This window comes from Semicossyphus pulcher, unplaced genomic scaffold, assembly GCF_022749685.1.
Source record: "Semicossyphus pulcher isolate SPU_LCO1_2020_fin unplaced genomic scaffold, fSemPul1.0.p SCAF_18, whole genome shotgun sequence".
NCBI lineage: Eukaryota > Metazoa > Chordata > Actinopteri > Labriformes > Labridae > Semicossyphus > Semicossyphus pulcher.
In genome coordinates this window covers 12,418,302-12,433,861 of record NW_027211691.1, presented here as the reverse complement: position 1 = coordinate 12,433,861, position 15,560 = coordinate 12,418,302, and the positions used below count along the sequence as shown (strand labels likewise).

The following is a 15,560-nucleotide window of genomic DNA, read 5'->3' as shown; positions in this document are numbered from 1 at the left end:
AACAATTGTATTTCGGAATTACATTAAAATGTGTTGTTTAAAATACCTTTTTTACATTTATACTATATGATTTTAATTGTATCCCTCTTTTCACATGAAAAGTCATGAGCATTACATTGTTTTTTCTTAACCTATTTTACTATATCCAAGGCTGAATTAGCAACAAGGCAAAGGTCAGTGTACCTTGACTGTCAGGGGGCCTGAAAGTTCACTGTCTGGCAATCGCACAGGGATTTTATTGATTGTACATCTTTTTATCAATACAATATTATAAACCGAAATAATAGGGGTTTCTAAGGCAGCACCAGCATTATCTGTTATTAAAGATTAGATAAGATAGACTTGATTGATCCCCCATTGGGGGAAATTTACTTGTTACAACAGCTCAAAGTAAATGATGGGGTAAAACAAGTGATGGATAAAAAAATGCAAGACAAAAAGACAATAAAATACAAGAATAATATTTAAATAATAAATATATACACTATGTACACTATGTATACAAGTTTTTGTACAAAACAATTGTACCAAGTCAAAAGGAAAGTGAAATGTTGTATAATAAATAACAATTGCACATGAGACAGCAGGATATGGATGAGGTAATACAAATGCAGAAATATATGTACCAAAATATGATATTACTATAATAATATATGACAGTGGATATGCATTAATAGAAAAACAGTGCAAAGTAGCTGCCATGTAGCATGTGCTTTATATGCTGAATAAAGGTGTGCTAAATCAAGACAAAACAAACGAATAATTTATAACTTTACAAATTTACACTGACATGTGTTCGCGCTCATCTCATGTTATCCAAGTACTTGCATGACTTTTATTTTGAAAACCCCACACCGCATGTGTTGTCGTCATTGTCGGGGCCTTTACGCGGATGGAGGAGTAAAATAATTGACAATAAACACATATCGTATGCCTCCGACAAACTAAAGCCTGTTTTTTAAGCTGTTTGAGATAACATATTATCAATGATACAGTTATCTAAGGAAGGCGTTTATTGAAGCTTTGCAGTCGCTGACAACTGTGTCGACTCGAAGAAATGGAGCATATCCGCACACCAAAGGTAGCTAACATTTCCAGCTAATGGATGTGATACAGTCAGCAGCTCGGCCTGTCTTGTGGGGATTTTTGTTGTACTTGAGTGTGGTAACGTTTGCCAGATAGCAATGTTTAGACTTCATGTTGTGGATCGATATAACAGCATGAGGAGTAGCAGGTGTCGCGAGCAGCCTGAAGTGTCAGACGTGACGAGCATCAATGAGCCGTTTGTGTGCGCGTGCAGCAGATAGCTGGGCTTCCTCTTTGAAGTGCTAACGCTACTATCTTCACGCCCTGTTATTGATTGAGTTAATGTAACACTATCACGCCGAACTGAACATGTGTGTGACCTGACACCAAAAGGAGAAACCAAGCTACACATTTTTAGCCTGAACACTATTTCCTGTATTCTGGTGAATTGTATGCGCAAATTTGTGGGGGAGAATGTCTTCAAGTATGAAAAATAACTAATGATCAACTAAATTAATAAGTAAATGATACTTTCTGCATGAAAGTCACATTTTATCAAGATTGAAGACAGAGAAAAGTTTACTGCTTCAGCTGCACTCTCCCCGCCTTTTGTGTTTTGCAGAAGAAAGGAATTAGAAATTACCCAACAAATAACTACACAACTATTGTTTCGTCAGTGATTTTGGGCTGATTAAACTTAATAAGGAAGTTTTCTGGTCTTAGATTTGAACATAATTTGGGGGGTAATTGTATGTTTTTATTCTTTACCATAAAAAATTAATTGCAATTAAAAATTACCATATTGTTCTGAGTTATTCTACTCTATATTAAGTTTTTCAGGCCATCCACAGGCCTCTAAAATACACATGGGAACCACTAGCCCTGATCATGAAGCTTGATGTAAATCTGTCTCACTGTCAGCTTTATAACTGAAGTGCGTTCACTAAACTGCAGCCTGGACTCTTTGTCAGCAGTGAGATGGACAGCTGTCTCATATGAACGAGCCTTCTGCATATGTTTATACAATGCGGTGGAACACACCTGGGGCAAAAAAAAATCACTGTCACTGTGTACAAACCTATGGACTACAGTATTTATGGTTCAGGTAGCTTTGCCTTGACTTGAACCATTCAGACTTGCTCTATGTAGATCCTAAATTGGGGACTTTAGGTCTACACCCTGGTCTATTATAGTGCATTAATAAGGGTGCGTTCTGTGTCCTGTTAGGAAGCCATGTGACCTCAAGAGGTCTAGGATAATTGGGCATTACTTTTGATAAGGACATGCTGGGTTCGTGTGAGTGTGATTGCAGATAGGGTGTGGTCCCCGTGTCTTAAATCCTCATGGTTGTTTGATGGAATAAAACGGCAGCGAAAGGCATTACTGCTTTCAGAAATGCATACATTTGTTTTCAGTTGTATTTTAAAAAAGCTCTTAAATATGGCTCTTCTATGGAGGGAATATTATATTTAAAGCACTTTGATTGCATCATTAATCTTTAATCTTTTAAAACTTTTTTGGGAGAGTAACTCACTCATTCGTGCAGGAAAAAACCTCTGACTTGGTCTGCCTGACGTGGAGCAAAGATTGCTGCGCGACAGAATTGGGGTCAATCATCTAATCATATCTGACAACGACAGGAAAACTGAAACAAAAGAGAGGATGTCTGAGTCACCCGGAAAACTGCTAGTTTGATGAATCATGGATTTAGACGTTTAGCAGCCACAGCAGTCTTAATTCCTTTTGGCAACAGAATGAAGTTCACTAGAAAGTCAGTAGTAAGCAGACGTCTTATTTTCACGGATTTCAGAGGAATGCAATAATCCAGGCTGTGCATGTGTTTTAATGTGGCATGCTTACAAACTACACAAGGCAATCAACACTATTTTTTTTGTCAGTTTCTTATATGCATATGTGCATTTTTTAATGAAGTAACTTTCTCCTGGACAAACCTTATTTATATATATTTTTTTCCATTATTCAATTGAGTTATGAATGGATGTTCAGACCACCACAAGTCATAAAACCTGTTGTTTCGAGCAGCTAGTGGACCAGGACCTTCCTGTTTTAAATGCGTGACTTTAGTAAATGTTTCACTAAGTCTACACAGTGAAGGGTTTAAATGTGTAAGGAGAAAGCTTAACAGGAACACGTGAAGTTGACGTGAGAAAATAGTAAAATGCTTACATTTGATTAAGCTAAAAGAAAGGTAATCAGATGGTTCTGTACATCACGTTTCTCACATCTTAAACCAATCCCGTTAGACTCTCTGCCCATACCCAGAATTCACTTGTTATTCTCATAATATTGGAGCTGGCAGCTCTACATTACGCCCAGGTGGTCAGGATTAGGTAGCCGTGCCAGCTGGATCTGCTGCTAAGTGCTACTCAGTAAATTCCTGCCAGGTGTAATTCCTGTTAGCCAGATCCAGTTTTTCCTCTTTTCAGTGTAAAATACACATAAAACTGGAAGAAATCCACCTTAGTGCTGAGTATTCACCAACTGCTGTTAACTGTTTTTAACTTCTGGTTTGTGTTTGTGTGTTCGCAGGTGGAGCAGGTGCGACTGTTGGATCGCTTCAGCAACAAATCCACGAATGGCACACTGTACCTCACAGCTACACATCTCATCTTTGTGGAGAGCAACTCTAACAACACAACGTCTGCCGGGCAGGAGGTCTGGGTGAGTTGTTTAGGTGGTGACTGCATCCTACCAGTATTACAGTTATCCTTCACACAGTCCTTTTTTTGTCACCAAATCCAATACATATGGATATAGAGACAATAAACGCACCAATAGTATTGTTTTGGCAGTATGTTTGGTAACTCGTATCATGCTGATTGATTATAACTAGTAGCTGTACATATAGACGGACGACGCGACTCCATCTGCTCTCATTCTACGGAATTGATGCTAAATTAGCCCCTGTGTTAGGCGTTGCTATCTTGCACTGGTGACATCATTTGGAGCCGGAGTTGCGCAGTAGAGATCGGCCGCCGTAGCCACTTCCACTAACCAAAACACACACTTAACTTACAGATAAAAACAGCACAGATCCCCCACATCAGCAGAACAGCTTCTTATGTTGGTCTGAAGCAGATGTTCACAGATTCAACAACTTCAACAACCGTAGCGATTGTTTTAGTTACGTTTCCTCTCACCGTTCCTCCTCTACTCTGCTAATCCGGGAACAGATCTGCTGCAGGAGCCGTATTGGTCAACAGAGCTGTCAATCATCCTTTTGACAGCATCAAATAGCTAATTAAAAATAAACTTGTCAGAAAAATGAACACTTGGACATAAATCAGCACGATAAGAAGAAACTATAATGACAGAAACCATGTTTGAGAAAAATGTATTTGGCGTGTATTTGGATTTTATAGTTTGACTCATGTCCCATCTGTTAGGCTGGCTTTATGACCTATACTGCAGCCAGTTTGCATAAGATCTTTATCCTGTAACGAAGTCAAATTTTCAAAGGAGAAGAAAGACAAAACAGGAATAGTCTATTGGCCTCTTGTCAGTCGTACAAACCATGAATCAACAAGAAGACCACAAGGAAGTGTGCAACCTGATTGAGTATGTGCATTTGTCGGGGCCGCGTTGTGCAAAATGGGCGAATATGCAAACCTGTGTGCAGAAAGAGGAAGTAGGGTAGAAGTCCAAAGGCTTCGTTTTGCAATAACAAGCTGTCCTGTGAGGCCTCTGTGTGTACAGGTGAAGTGTACCCACCTGAAAGAGGATGACTGTTTTAGCAGCGTGAGAACTGAGTTAGTGATGTTTGACAGCGACAGTCCCTTGGGTCATCCCGATTCACTGATTGTCACCTTTTTTTTAACGCTACAATAGCAGCACAATGGCAGTATATGTCAATAGGAGAAGCATAAAAGAAGAAGAAGAACTTTACCCAGGAGTTTCCCACGACTGTTGTAATGTCATGTCATTTTCCACTCTTGGTAAACAGTATTGCTATCTGTTCGTTTACATCAGCGCTATACTGTTTTAGGATTTACTAAAAATAGCACTGTAGTATTGAGATAGTGATTTTTCTGCACACTTGAAAAGCTGCCGTGCTTTAAAATGCTTATGCAGCAAATCTCAGGCCACCACTTCCTCCCCGCCATGCTTCCTGCCTAATGTGCTGAGAAAAGGGAAAATGTTCTTTCCCGCTTAGGCTTATTCTTGTGGAGCATGCAGTTATGTCTCTAACTGTATTACTATATTTTTTGTTGTTTTTGTTTACTGTGTGTAGCTGCCTGCATTTAGAATCAGTCTGTTGGTAAGGGAGACAGAGTTTGTTAAACTGTTGTGCCTTATAAAATATTAAAGAGCCGTTGAGTTGTTGTCTCCCAACAGCTGGTACAGCATTTACTGCAGTGTGTGTGTGTTTGTGACAGTTTCAGTGGTCATTATGAATGCAAATGAATGTGCATCTTTATGATTTCCTGTGGTTTGAAATCCCTGTGGAATTCAAACTGCCCTCATTAAGTATGGCGATGTGCTGCATTTGTCCTTCTTGCCCTCCATACTTCATGGCATTGAAAAGATTTAATATAGCATGGTAATGTGGGGCAACCTGCGAGCTTTTAGCGACTCATCTCTGTTTGAAACACCTGCTCATGAACTCTTTGCTCCTTATATTCCTGGATCATATTCATTTGATATTTAGCTTCCTCTACTGCTTCTCAAAAGTCAGAAGATAATCAATTCTTTCTTCGTTTTTCCTCCCTTTCTCTGCAGATCTTGCATCACCACATAGCGTCTGTGGAGAAGCTCTCCCTCACCACAACAGGCTGTCCTCTGGTCATCCAGTGTCGCAACTTCAGGCTGGTTCATTTTGTGGTACAGAGAGAAAGAGACTGCCACGACATCTACAGCTCGCTGCTGCGTCTCCTACGGCCTGGTGGGTTTCTGTGTGTCCGCCTGTGTTTTTGTCAGTACTGTTTACCAGAAATCCATCCGTGCCCTCTCTGTTTTCCTGCCCCATTACTTGTTTTGTTCTTACGCATCTGTCATCATAATTGACAATCTTTTCTTAAGCCGTTTCTCTGGTTTCCTTCTCCTTTGTACAGTATCCTACGAGGAGCTCTACGCCTTCTCCTACAACCCCAAACAGAACGACCAGCAGAGAGAGGAAGGATGGCAGCTCATCGACCTGGGGGCGGAGTTCGAGAGGATGGGCGTCCCCTGCGACCAATGGCAGCTCACCGACGTCAACAGAGACTACAAGGTAAAAAAGTTTGCAGCATCTTGTAAATTAAAGTGTTCTCCACCTGAGAACATTTGTGGAGGGAATTCCTCCTCGGGACATCTCTGGTGTGTCTTTGTGACATGTAATGCTGCACTCACAACTGCCTTTTTTATGAGCTGAGAAGTCGAAGAACAAGCACATAGTTTCTGCAGTTTCATGGTATGTCTTGTTGGAATTTACAGCCAAGATGTTTTTACTACCCAAAGATCCTCCCCAACAAGGACAAACTGGATAAACACCACAGATCATGTCAGCAGGTGTGGTAACTAGAAGATTAGTACTGTACAGGCACAGGAAGTGATGAAATAAAACTACAATTTAAAAAGAGTCAAATCAGATTACATAAGATGGCCCCAAATGTTATTCAGCAAGGACTCTGCCCGGTTAAAGCAGACTGCTGACTGTTGTTGAACCTTTGTACCGTCTCTGTTTGCTATAAACACCACCTGCTACAAAGAGTAGTTACACAGAGTATTGAGTTTCTCGCTGGCAATAAAGTCCTGCGTATAGTACGCTTTTATTTTGTTAGATTTTCTTGTGTAAACATCGTCCAGGCTTGCCTGCGCAGATATGGGATCATTGTGTTGTAATATGCTTTTTGGGTGTGGTGGTATTTTTAGAAATCATTGAATACAGTATGTGAAGAAACCAGTTTGACATTAAAGCGATTATTCAAACATTACACATGGAGGTCCAGAAGAGGGCGCTGGAGCTTCAATGTTAAGATCTCTCTGTAGCTTGACAGTAAGATATTTATCTACTCAAGAAATAAAACAAAATGAGAATAAAAATATGAATGCTTGCAGGGAGCTGCAGAATATTCTGAACTTTAACTGTAGTTGTGTCCTATAACTTTTAACATCTGATCCAACACAATAGGTTACAAACGGAATCATTTGTTGTTCTGAACTCGGGGTGGGACAAAATATCGATACAGCAATATATGGTCGTCCTGACTCGTGCAATACAATTAACGATAAGTGTTGATATTTTACTTTACAAATATACAGCGCTCCAAACAGATTACTCTGCGATTTTGACTCATCGTGTAACTACTTCGTGCTTATGACATGAGTGAGGGTAACATGAATGGAAATTAATTGAAGAAGAAGATGTTGACAGCAGGATTGAGATGGGAGGTTCTACTCTTTTTACTAACTTGAGTCTGTATCAATCTCTCACTACAGAGAGTCGGTTTGAATCCCCCACCGGTCCAAGCACCCATAGAGTCTGCACACTACAGGCGTCCGTCACTCGACTGGGCTAACTTCCGGTTTAGCACTCCGTTAACATTAATGGAGAGATTACATTTAATCTTGCAGCTCTTCTTGACCTTCAGGTTGTTTTTGGACCTAAGGGGTCAATTTCTGATAGTAAAATGAGTCATTTCGCAGCAGTTGTGACGCTCGTTTTACCATGATTGTCTGCGGCTTTTTGTGCCCTGCCGTGTTGGGAGAGCAGGTACTGAGTGAGTCGAGTCAGACTTTCAGCTCAGGGCAGGGAGCGAGCGACGGGTGATAGACTGTGGGAGCTAGTACCAAGTTGAAACAAGCACCAAAGTGGTTGTTTTTCTCACAGGGCTCGGCTTATACGGTGGTCTCGCCCCAAATTCGCAGTTTGCAGTGGCTAGCAGCAGGTATGAGGGGTGAGTCGGTGAACGAGTTAGTGGAGATGAGGAATCCCGAGTCAGTAGAAAGAGTCATTCGTTTCGAACTACATGAGTTTTACCTTAATAAAGGCCATAAACAATTTGAATGTGCGCTTTATAAAAGTCATTTATATGTATTATAAACAGGAAAGAATGACGAGACGTCTGCTAAACTGTAAGTAATAATTCATACACGTAAATAACATTCATTCATCACTTCACTTCATCTACCTGGTTGTTTTCCATATCCAGGAGTAGTTTCGCGTCTTTGTTTTACAGGTTTCGGGGGTTGGTCTTATTAGAAAACGATCTTATCAACATTAGAAATAGACCTTAATTAACACACAGCGAAAACAACCGTATGAGCCGAGATTAAGCTAGAGAGTTTGGGGGCTAGAGAGAGAGATCGCACCGGAGATATGTCCGTAACCTGTTGTTATTCATTCATGTTTTACTAACATAATGTGGGTTAAGGCCTACGTGAGACTTATGACTACGTTTTATTTCAAAGACAATTGAGCAGGAACCGCAATAAGGAGCATTGTGAGTGACTTTATCTACCAAACAACTTCCTAGAAATGTAAATAATAAAGTAAAAAAAAACTAAACAGCTGACCCGGAAACACTTCAAAATAAAAGCATTGTGAGCAAACGAGTTGAGCCAGAATGTTAGATCGGGCTTTTACTTTGAAAAAGCATGCCGGAAGTGTTTCTTTCCACGTTACTTTCTTGTAACTCTACAGGAAGAGGTGGTAATATTGCTGTCAGAGATCAATACATTACATTTACATATTGAAGGGCTATATTTGAGTTATTTTTCGTCCTTAAATTTACTTGAAATTGTGAAGTTTGCACTAAAGTTCTCAATAAAATAAGAAAATACTAATAATTGGTCAAGTATTTAATTCACACAGGATTATCCAAAAATAGGCTCATGTGGTTATTTAATGTAGACTAATTATTTGTTAAATTAGCAGAAAACGATCTATATCGTGATAAAGAATTTTTCCATATCGCCCAGCCCTCATCGCACATCACTACTGTAGGATAAAAGAAGAAGAAGACAGCGGGATAATGTTGGACAGAAATGAAGAGATGTGCCAGCCACTTTCAAATCCCTATTCTGAACTACTGAGTTTTGTTATATGAACCATCTTTCACAGTACAGTACAACTAATACTTATACTGATGCTCACATACCTGAGACATCTGTCAATATGTTTCGTGTCTGTGTGTTATTAATTTGTTCTTGTTTTTTCCAGGTGTGTGAGACATATCCACGGGACCTATATGTTCCCATCACAGCCAGTAAGCCTATCATTGTGGGGAGTTCCAAGTTCAGAAGCAAAGGACGCTTTCCTGTACTCACATACTTCTACCAAGAAAAGAAGGTAAACTGTAAAAACCTACATGCAGGAGTAGGGCATGTGTTTACACAGTGCTGTAAAAAGAAGCTTGGTCTTTTTGGATGTTGTAGTTTATAGAGAGAATGTGGCAGGAAGAAAAACTCTTTTATCACTTAATTTAAAAGTGGAGGTTGCTTTATTCACTGTTCGGTCTTTTAATAGTTTGTAAAAATAGTTTGGTTAAACACAAGACTAGTATTCCAAAGCCCAATTAGTAGTCTTTATTGAGTGTTGCAATGTACCTGACTGAAAATGTTCCAAGGTACAAACTGGACACACAAACTTAATTATTTCTTATTTATTAATATTTCTTTAAGTCTTAGTAGTAATGGTGTCTAAAACTTTTGTTTTCCACAAGGTGGTGCTTTTGTAAAGGAAACATCACAGGGTGTCTACTCATGTGCATTTTTTTTGCACATGAAATTTTGACCTTTGTTTAGTATTATACGAAAGGTCAGAGGATAATTTTTAGGCATCATTATTTTGAGCTCATGGAGTCTTGGGAAAATCATCATACTTGTCCTGATTGCTTGTAGATAAACAGACACCGTTAACATTAGGCCTCACTAAACTGTTCAACACATTATACAGCCATTACATAAGAAATGTATAACCGACATAATCTATGTTTACCTAGTCACACTAATGCAATTTGTGCTTGAAGTGATACACTCCAACACACATACAAACGCATGCAATGACGCATGCATATTTTCATCCTGCTTTTCCAGTTGAACTTGTTTTAAGGAGAGTTTTGTTGTCAATCTGGAGAAACCACACTTTTAACAATTATTTGGCGCTGCCTTCAATCAACAAACTTTTGGCTCAAAGACTTCATCCTGGTTTTGAGAGAATGGGCACAGGCACAGTCTAAATGATGCAGCACAAAATGCTTACTCATCCAAATATCCATTAAGGATTGGAAGCTGAAAGGAGAAACTTGTGTTTCCTGTCCAAAATCGAAACTTATTAAGTGAAAATGATAAAGATCAAACTGTGATTTCAACTCATGGGAGCTGTAGTTACATTAAAGGTGAGCTAAGAGGGATCTAATGAGAGGTGTAATGTGGTAAAGTTTTAGTTGATAATTTAGCAGCAACATCTGTGTTATTGTCATTGTTCTGATCAGTGTCCTCTGTTCACCCTGACAGGCAGCAGTGTGTCGATGCAGTCAGCCTCTCTCTGGGTTCAGTGCGCGATGCTTAGAGGATGAGAGCATGCTGCAGGCTATCAGCAAGGCCAATCACAACAGCCGATTCGTCTACGTCATGGATACCAGGCCAAAGGTAACACATACCGTCGCCAAATAAGAAATGCAAGTCCCCCATTATATTTGAAATTGGCACCATAGCTGAGGAGAAAGTTGTACAAACAGCTCGTGGTTTCGCCCATTCTACATTCCTACAACACCCAGCGTGCATTGCGCCCCTCCCTCTGAAAGGAACGGCCCAGCGAGAGGCACTTGAGTGAAATACTCCCGTTTTCCACTCAAGGACATTGATCGCTGCAGGCAATGCCTCAGAGCGGTACAGAATCCGAAATCTGAAAAGAATATACCGGTGGATTGTCTAAAAAAATCTTCAGGTCTGCAGTCTACATTTCAAGCCTGACAATTTTGAACGAGACATCGGAGGCGGGCGTCATAGATTGAGGAAGTGCAGTTTAGCAAGCTCCCTGGCCTCCACCAGATGACGCGTCTTATGTAGTCTGACGGAGGTTTTCCAGGGCCCATTGTCGAAGCAGATAGTATCCTCGAAAGGCACAGAGCGAAATTGAATTTCTTTTTCCACCATAATGGCTTCCCATAATAGCATGATAGGACTGAGGTTGAAAATTGGCGATCTGGCCCTTTAAAAATTTTTCTGTCTTTCAGCTGAATGCACTTGCTAATCGAGCAGCAGGTAAAGGCTATGAGAACGAGGACAACTACTCCAACATCCGCTTCCAGTTTGTCGGCATTGAGAACATCCACGTAATGAGGACCAGCCTGCAGAAACTGCTAGAAGGTTAAAGACATGTTTTTATACACACTGGCATAAAAAAATAAATAATGTCAAAGCTTTTTTTATGCAAATTATGAAGGTAACTTTTGTGTTTATTCAGACAATATGACATTACATTCTGTCTTGCAGTGATTGGGACTCGGTCTCTCTCCATGAGCGACTACCTGGTCGGCCTGGAAAGCAGTGGCTGGCTGCGACATATCAAGGCTGTCGTAGATGCAGCTATCTTCCTCACCAAGGTAAAAAGTTTCCCCATTTCCTACTTCTTAATTTTTGTTTGTCTTAAAATATATTTAAATGCTCATTCTGAAAGTATGTGGCATATTGCTATAAATACATTTTAAAGCACGCACTGATGTTATCGTCATCATCTTATCTTTCTTTAAATCTTTATTGCATGATAGTCGTCAGCTGTCAAGAACTGCTTAACATGTTTTCCTCACACCACAATCCTGTCTCTCCTCACTTCTGATCGCAGGCGGTGACAGTGGAAGGAGCCAGCGTGTTGGTTCACTGTTCAGATGGATGGGACAGAACAGCCCAGGTGTGCTCACTGGGGGCGCTGCTCATGGACCCTTACTACCGCACCATCAAGGGCTTCATGGTACCAACCACAAACACCCACACACACATTAAGTAGCTGATAAAAAAGCGATAACTTTCTCCTCTTAGATGGTTGTGTATCTTGCTTCAAACTTGTTTTTCTCACATTTTTCTTGTAGGTGCTGATAGAGAAAGACTGGATCTCTTTTGGCCACAAGTTTGCAGACAGGTGAGGTTTCAACTGGAACAATTGGTCCTTGAGATTAAGTCAATGGTTGGTGTTTTTGGAAGGAAATTTACTTAAGCAAGACCTACATATTGTTTGTGTTTACCTCTAGGTGTGATCAGTTGGACGGGGATCCAAAGGAGGTGTCTCCTATCTTCACTCAGTTCCTGGAGTGTGTCTGGCAGCTGACAGAGCAGTTCCCACAGGTACTGTATGTGGGAGTGTATGAGCTTCCTCAAATACATATTGTATTTACACTGATTTGTGTTGTGATGTTTTATTGCACTGTATTTATTTAATCTTGATCCTGTCCTCAGGCATTTGAGTTCAGCGAGTGGTTCCTGCTCCAGATTCATGAACACGTCCACTCCTGTCAGTATGGAAACTTCCTGGGCAACAATCACAGACAGAGAGAGGAGTTGCAGTGAGTCCAACACACAAACGATTATGAGAAGTAGAGTAGAAGTATGTGTTGGTTTGTTAGGAAAGTGTTAGGTGACTCCCCATTTATATTGTCCACAATGGTAAAAACACATCAATCAAAGCGGACACTAATCTTTAAACAAACAAACCTGACAACCTTTAGGCCACCTGTGTGGTTATCCCTAAAATAGACACAGAAGCTCTTTATTCTGAACATTAACACATACAGTACAGCAAACTTGGGTTCTTTAAAATATTGCTGGAAAGGACACTTCCAAAGGGATTTTCGGATACTTAGTCTTTAGAGTCAAACGTGTTTAAATACTATTTAATTGAAGTTTGCCTTTGAGACTTAGACTGACTGTAATTCTCTTACAGACATCTGCACATCCGGGCGTGAATAAAGTCAATAAAGCATGGATTGTTACCATATTTTTAAAAACACAAAGAGCTATTTTGTACTTGTTTTTTGTGAAAAAGAAAGACCTAAACAATACCCCCCCTTAGACTGTATAAGTATACGTGCTATATGTCTGTCTAAGTGTTGTTTTGTGTTCCAGGCTGAGAGAGCGGACTCACTCACTCTGGGCGTTTCTAATGAGCGAAAAACAGAACTACTTGAATCCGTTCTACAGCCCGGCCCACGCCGAAGCGCACCCTGTGCTGGCGCCTTCCACTCTGCCCTACAACTTCAAGTCAGTACAGCCTTTGTCATGGAGTCAGTGTTACATATTTATAGAGGCATGCGGTAACTGAGGAATGTAATCTGTGTTCAAGGTTCTGGAGGAACATGTACCACCAGTTTGATCGCTCAATGCACCCACGCCAGTCCATCCTGAAAACTGTCCTGACTCTGAGAGAGAACAGCCGCAAGGCCGAGAGCACGCTGCAAGCACTGGAGAGTGTGAGTCTGCATACAACAGTTCACCCTTTGGTTTAAATGAGGTGGACAAAGTAATAGAAGCACCTGTCAGTAAAACATACTACAATGCAGCAGCACAACAGACAGCTTTGCAACCAACTTCAAGGCTTCCTTCTTAATTGTGCATAACTCCTGCATTTATGTAGGATGTAGAATCTAATGAGTATGAATTAATAGGATTGGTTTACCCAGATGTTGAGGAAATGTACGCATTTAATGCTCTTTCTAATTAATCATGCCTGCTCATCTAGTCTATCAACTTCAATAGGAAACTGAAATCAGGTTTGGCCAAAATGAAGAGATCACATAGCTTAACATGGATTCCTTGGTTGTTGGCAGGTATTTATATAGCAGTCAATGGCTTTCTACGCTTCACTGACGCGCACGGTCTTGACACGAACGTAGAAAATCACTTGCGTTTTACGCCTGTCTCCCGTGAAGCATACGCGGCTGGTGGAGATTGCAACATTGAATAACATTGTAGCCGTTCTGCCCCGGCACACACTAGTCAAAAGTACACTTCAAATACGAATCCCCTTTAGGGTCATGTACCTAATTAACTTTTTTTTACATTTGGTGTAGCTATATCATGTTTTCTTTTTAACTTTTGAAATAAAATCTAATTTCTACATAGCCCAAGACATGCCATGATTGCGATCATTTTTCTAATCATCCTGAGGTCATGGGTTTATAATATTGTGTGCGTGACAAAGTTGTTTTTCTCGTGATATCGGGGAAACAAATAGTGGAGAAGAAGACATCCATTATTTTGAGATAACGAGGTAATTATCTTGTTCCTCCAAGATGAGCATTGTTGTCTGGAGATGAAACAATTGCTGCTCTCAGTTACTGTATGTTATATAAAAACATACACAGAAATATACATATTAATCTTGTCCTTCCATCTCCAGCGGCTTCAGCAGCTCGGTGTGACCCCCGTCGTGACCTCTGACCCCCCTGCACCTCCTCCCACCAGAGATCAACGCTCCAACATCCTCCCGCCACGCCCCGACTCCCTCATTCTGGGGGCTCCCATCAACCACAAAGAAGTCCAGCGACAGGAGGAGGAGGACGAGCAGCAGGAGGAGGTGGGCGAGGAGGCCATGGAAAGCTTCGACACGGAGCGGACAGTAGAGGGCAGCAGCGGAACCGAGAGCAGGAAGCAGAGCTACGGAGAGCTGGATGGAACATACAGCACGGAGTTGGCCAAAGAGGAGCCAGCTGTTGTCAGTTTGGAGTTTGGAGTGGCACGCATGACCTGCTGAGACCAAACAGGGGGATTGTGGGATACTGAGGGACGGGCGCTACTGAGTGAGAGGGCTTACTGAAAGTGTGTGCGTGTCAAGGGGAAGCTCTGTATGTGATAACGCGCTGATTACGCAATGGCCCTGAAAGGGTCGAGTGGATGGAATTGTATCTGTATAGTCTCAATGTTAATGGGAAGCGTCATTATTATGTCATAAACTGCACCTATAGGACAAAAGCTTGTTTTTTTATGAATGTTGAAAGCACTATAAAGAATTAATGAATAGAATAAGAGAATAAATTCATCCCCAACAAATGTGCGTCTTCTAGTTTGTTCAGTTAAACTTACTTTTTATATTATATACAAACACATGGCCTTAATATCCTCCACTAATACATATGTGTCAATGTAAAAACCACAGGAAATCACTGTTTTTGGCACTGGACATTATTCATGTCAACATACAGATACAATCCAGGATAATTTGTTCAGTTTGACTTACTTTTGATTTTATATGTTTTTGAATCATATGGCCTTCATATCCTTTAAAAGAGTCCTATTTCTCGACATGAAACCAACAGAAAATCACTCTTTCTGGCACCGGAAACATTTCATCTCAACATAAACCTACAATCCAGGATAATCTGAATGTTGTGTGTGGCCTCATCTGATTTTGCTCCAATTTGAGTGATTGAAAATAAAACATCAAATCCTGCATCGCTGAAGATAATACGCCAAGCTACTGGAAATGATGCTGAACCACGGTTTTACTGCACTACTAACTGCATCTAACTAAACACAGTCTGTTTTATAGGAAGTCTGCTTTTAAACTGCAGTGTACCAAGGACAGGCTGAACAACACGTTT

The 15,560-nt window shown here is 40.6% G+C and overlaps 1 protein-coding gene across 1 annotated transcript; it reads left to right on the top strand.

Annotated features, from left to right (window-relative positions):
* The first annotated feature begins 893 nt into the window (after nt 1-893).
* On the top strand, nt 894-15,009 carry mtmr6 (myotubularin related protein 6). Its single transcript, XM_069667124.1, has 15 exons — nt 894-1,081; nt 3,577-3,708; nt 5,767-5,929; nt 6,099-6,256; nt 9,188-9,316; nt 10,483-10,617; nt 11,205-11,337; nt 11,464-11,573; nt 11,813-11,938; nt 12,057-12,106; nt 12,216-12,309; nt 12,421-12,527; nt 13,087-13,221; nt 13,304-13,430; nt 14,360-15,009. The coding sequence occupies exons 1-15, from the start codon at nt 1,058-1,060 to the stop codon at nt 14,711-14,713; spliced, it is 1,977 nt and encodes a 658-aa protein (XP_069523225.1). The 5' UTR covers nt 894-1,057; the 3' UTR covers nt 14,714-15,009.
* Nucleotides 15,010-15,560: the final 551 nt, after the last annotated feature.

Coding starts and splice junctions, on each gene's coding strand:
- mtmr6 (XM_069667124.1), top strand. CDS start 1,058: ATGGAGCATATCCGCACACCAAAG. Junction 6,257..9,187: donor ACGTCAACAGAGACTACAAG/GTAAAAAAGTTT, acceptor TGTTTTTTCCAG/GTGTGTGAGACATATCCACG. Junction 11,338..11,463: donor CCTGCAGAAACTGCTAGAAG/GTTAAAGACATG, acceptor TCTGTCTTGCAG/TGATTGGGACTCGGTCTCTC.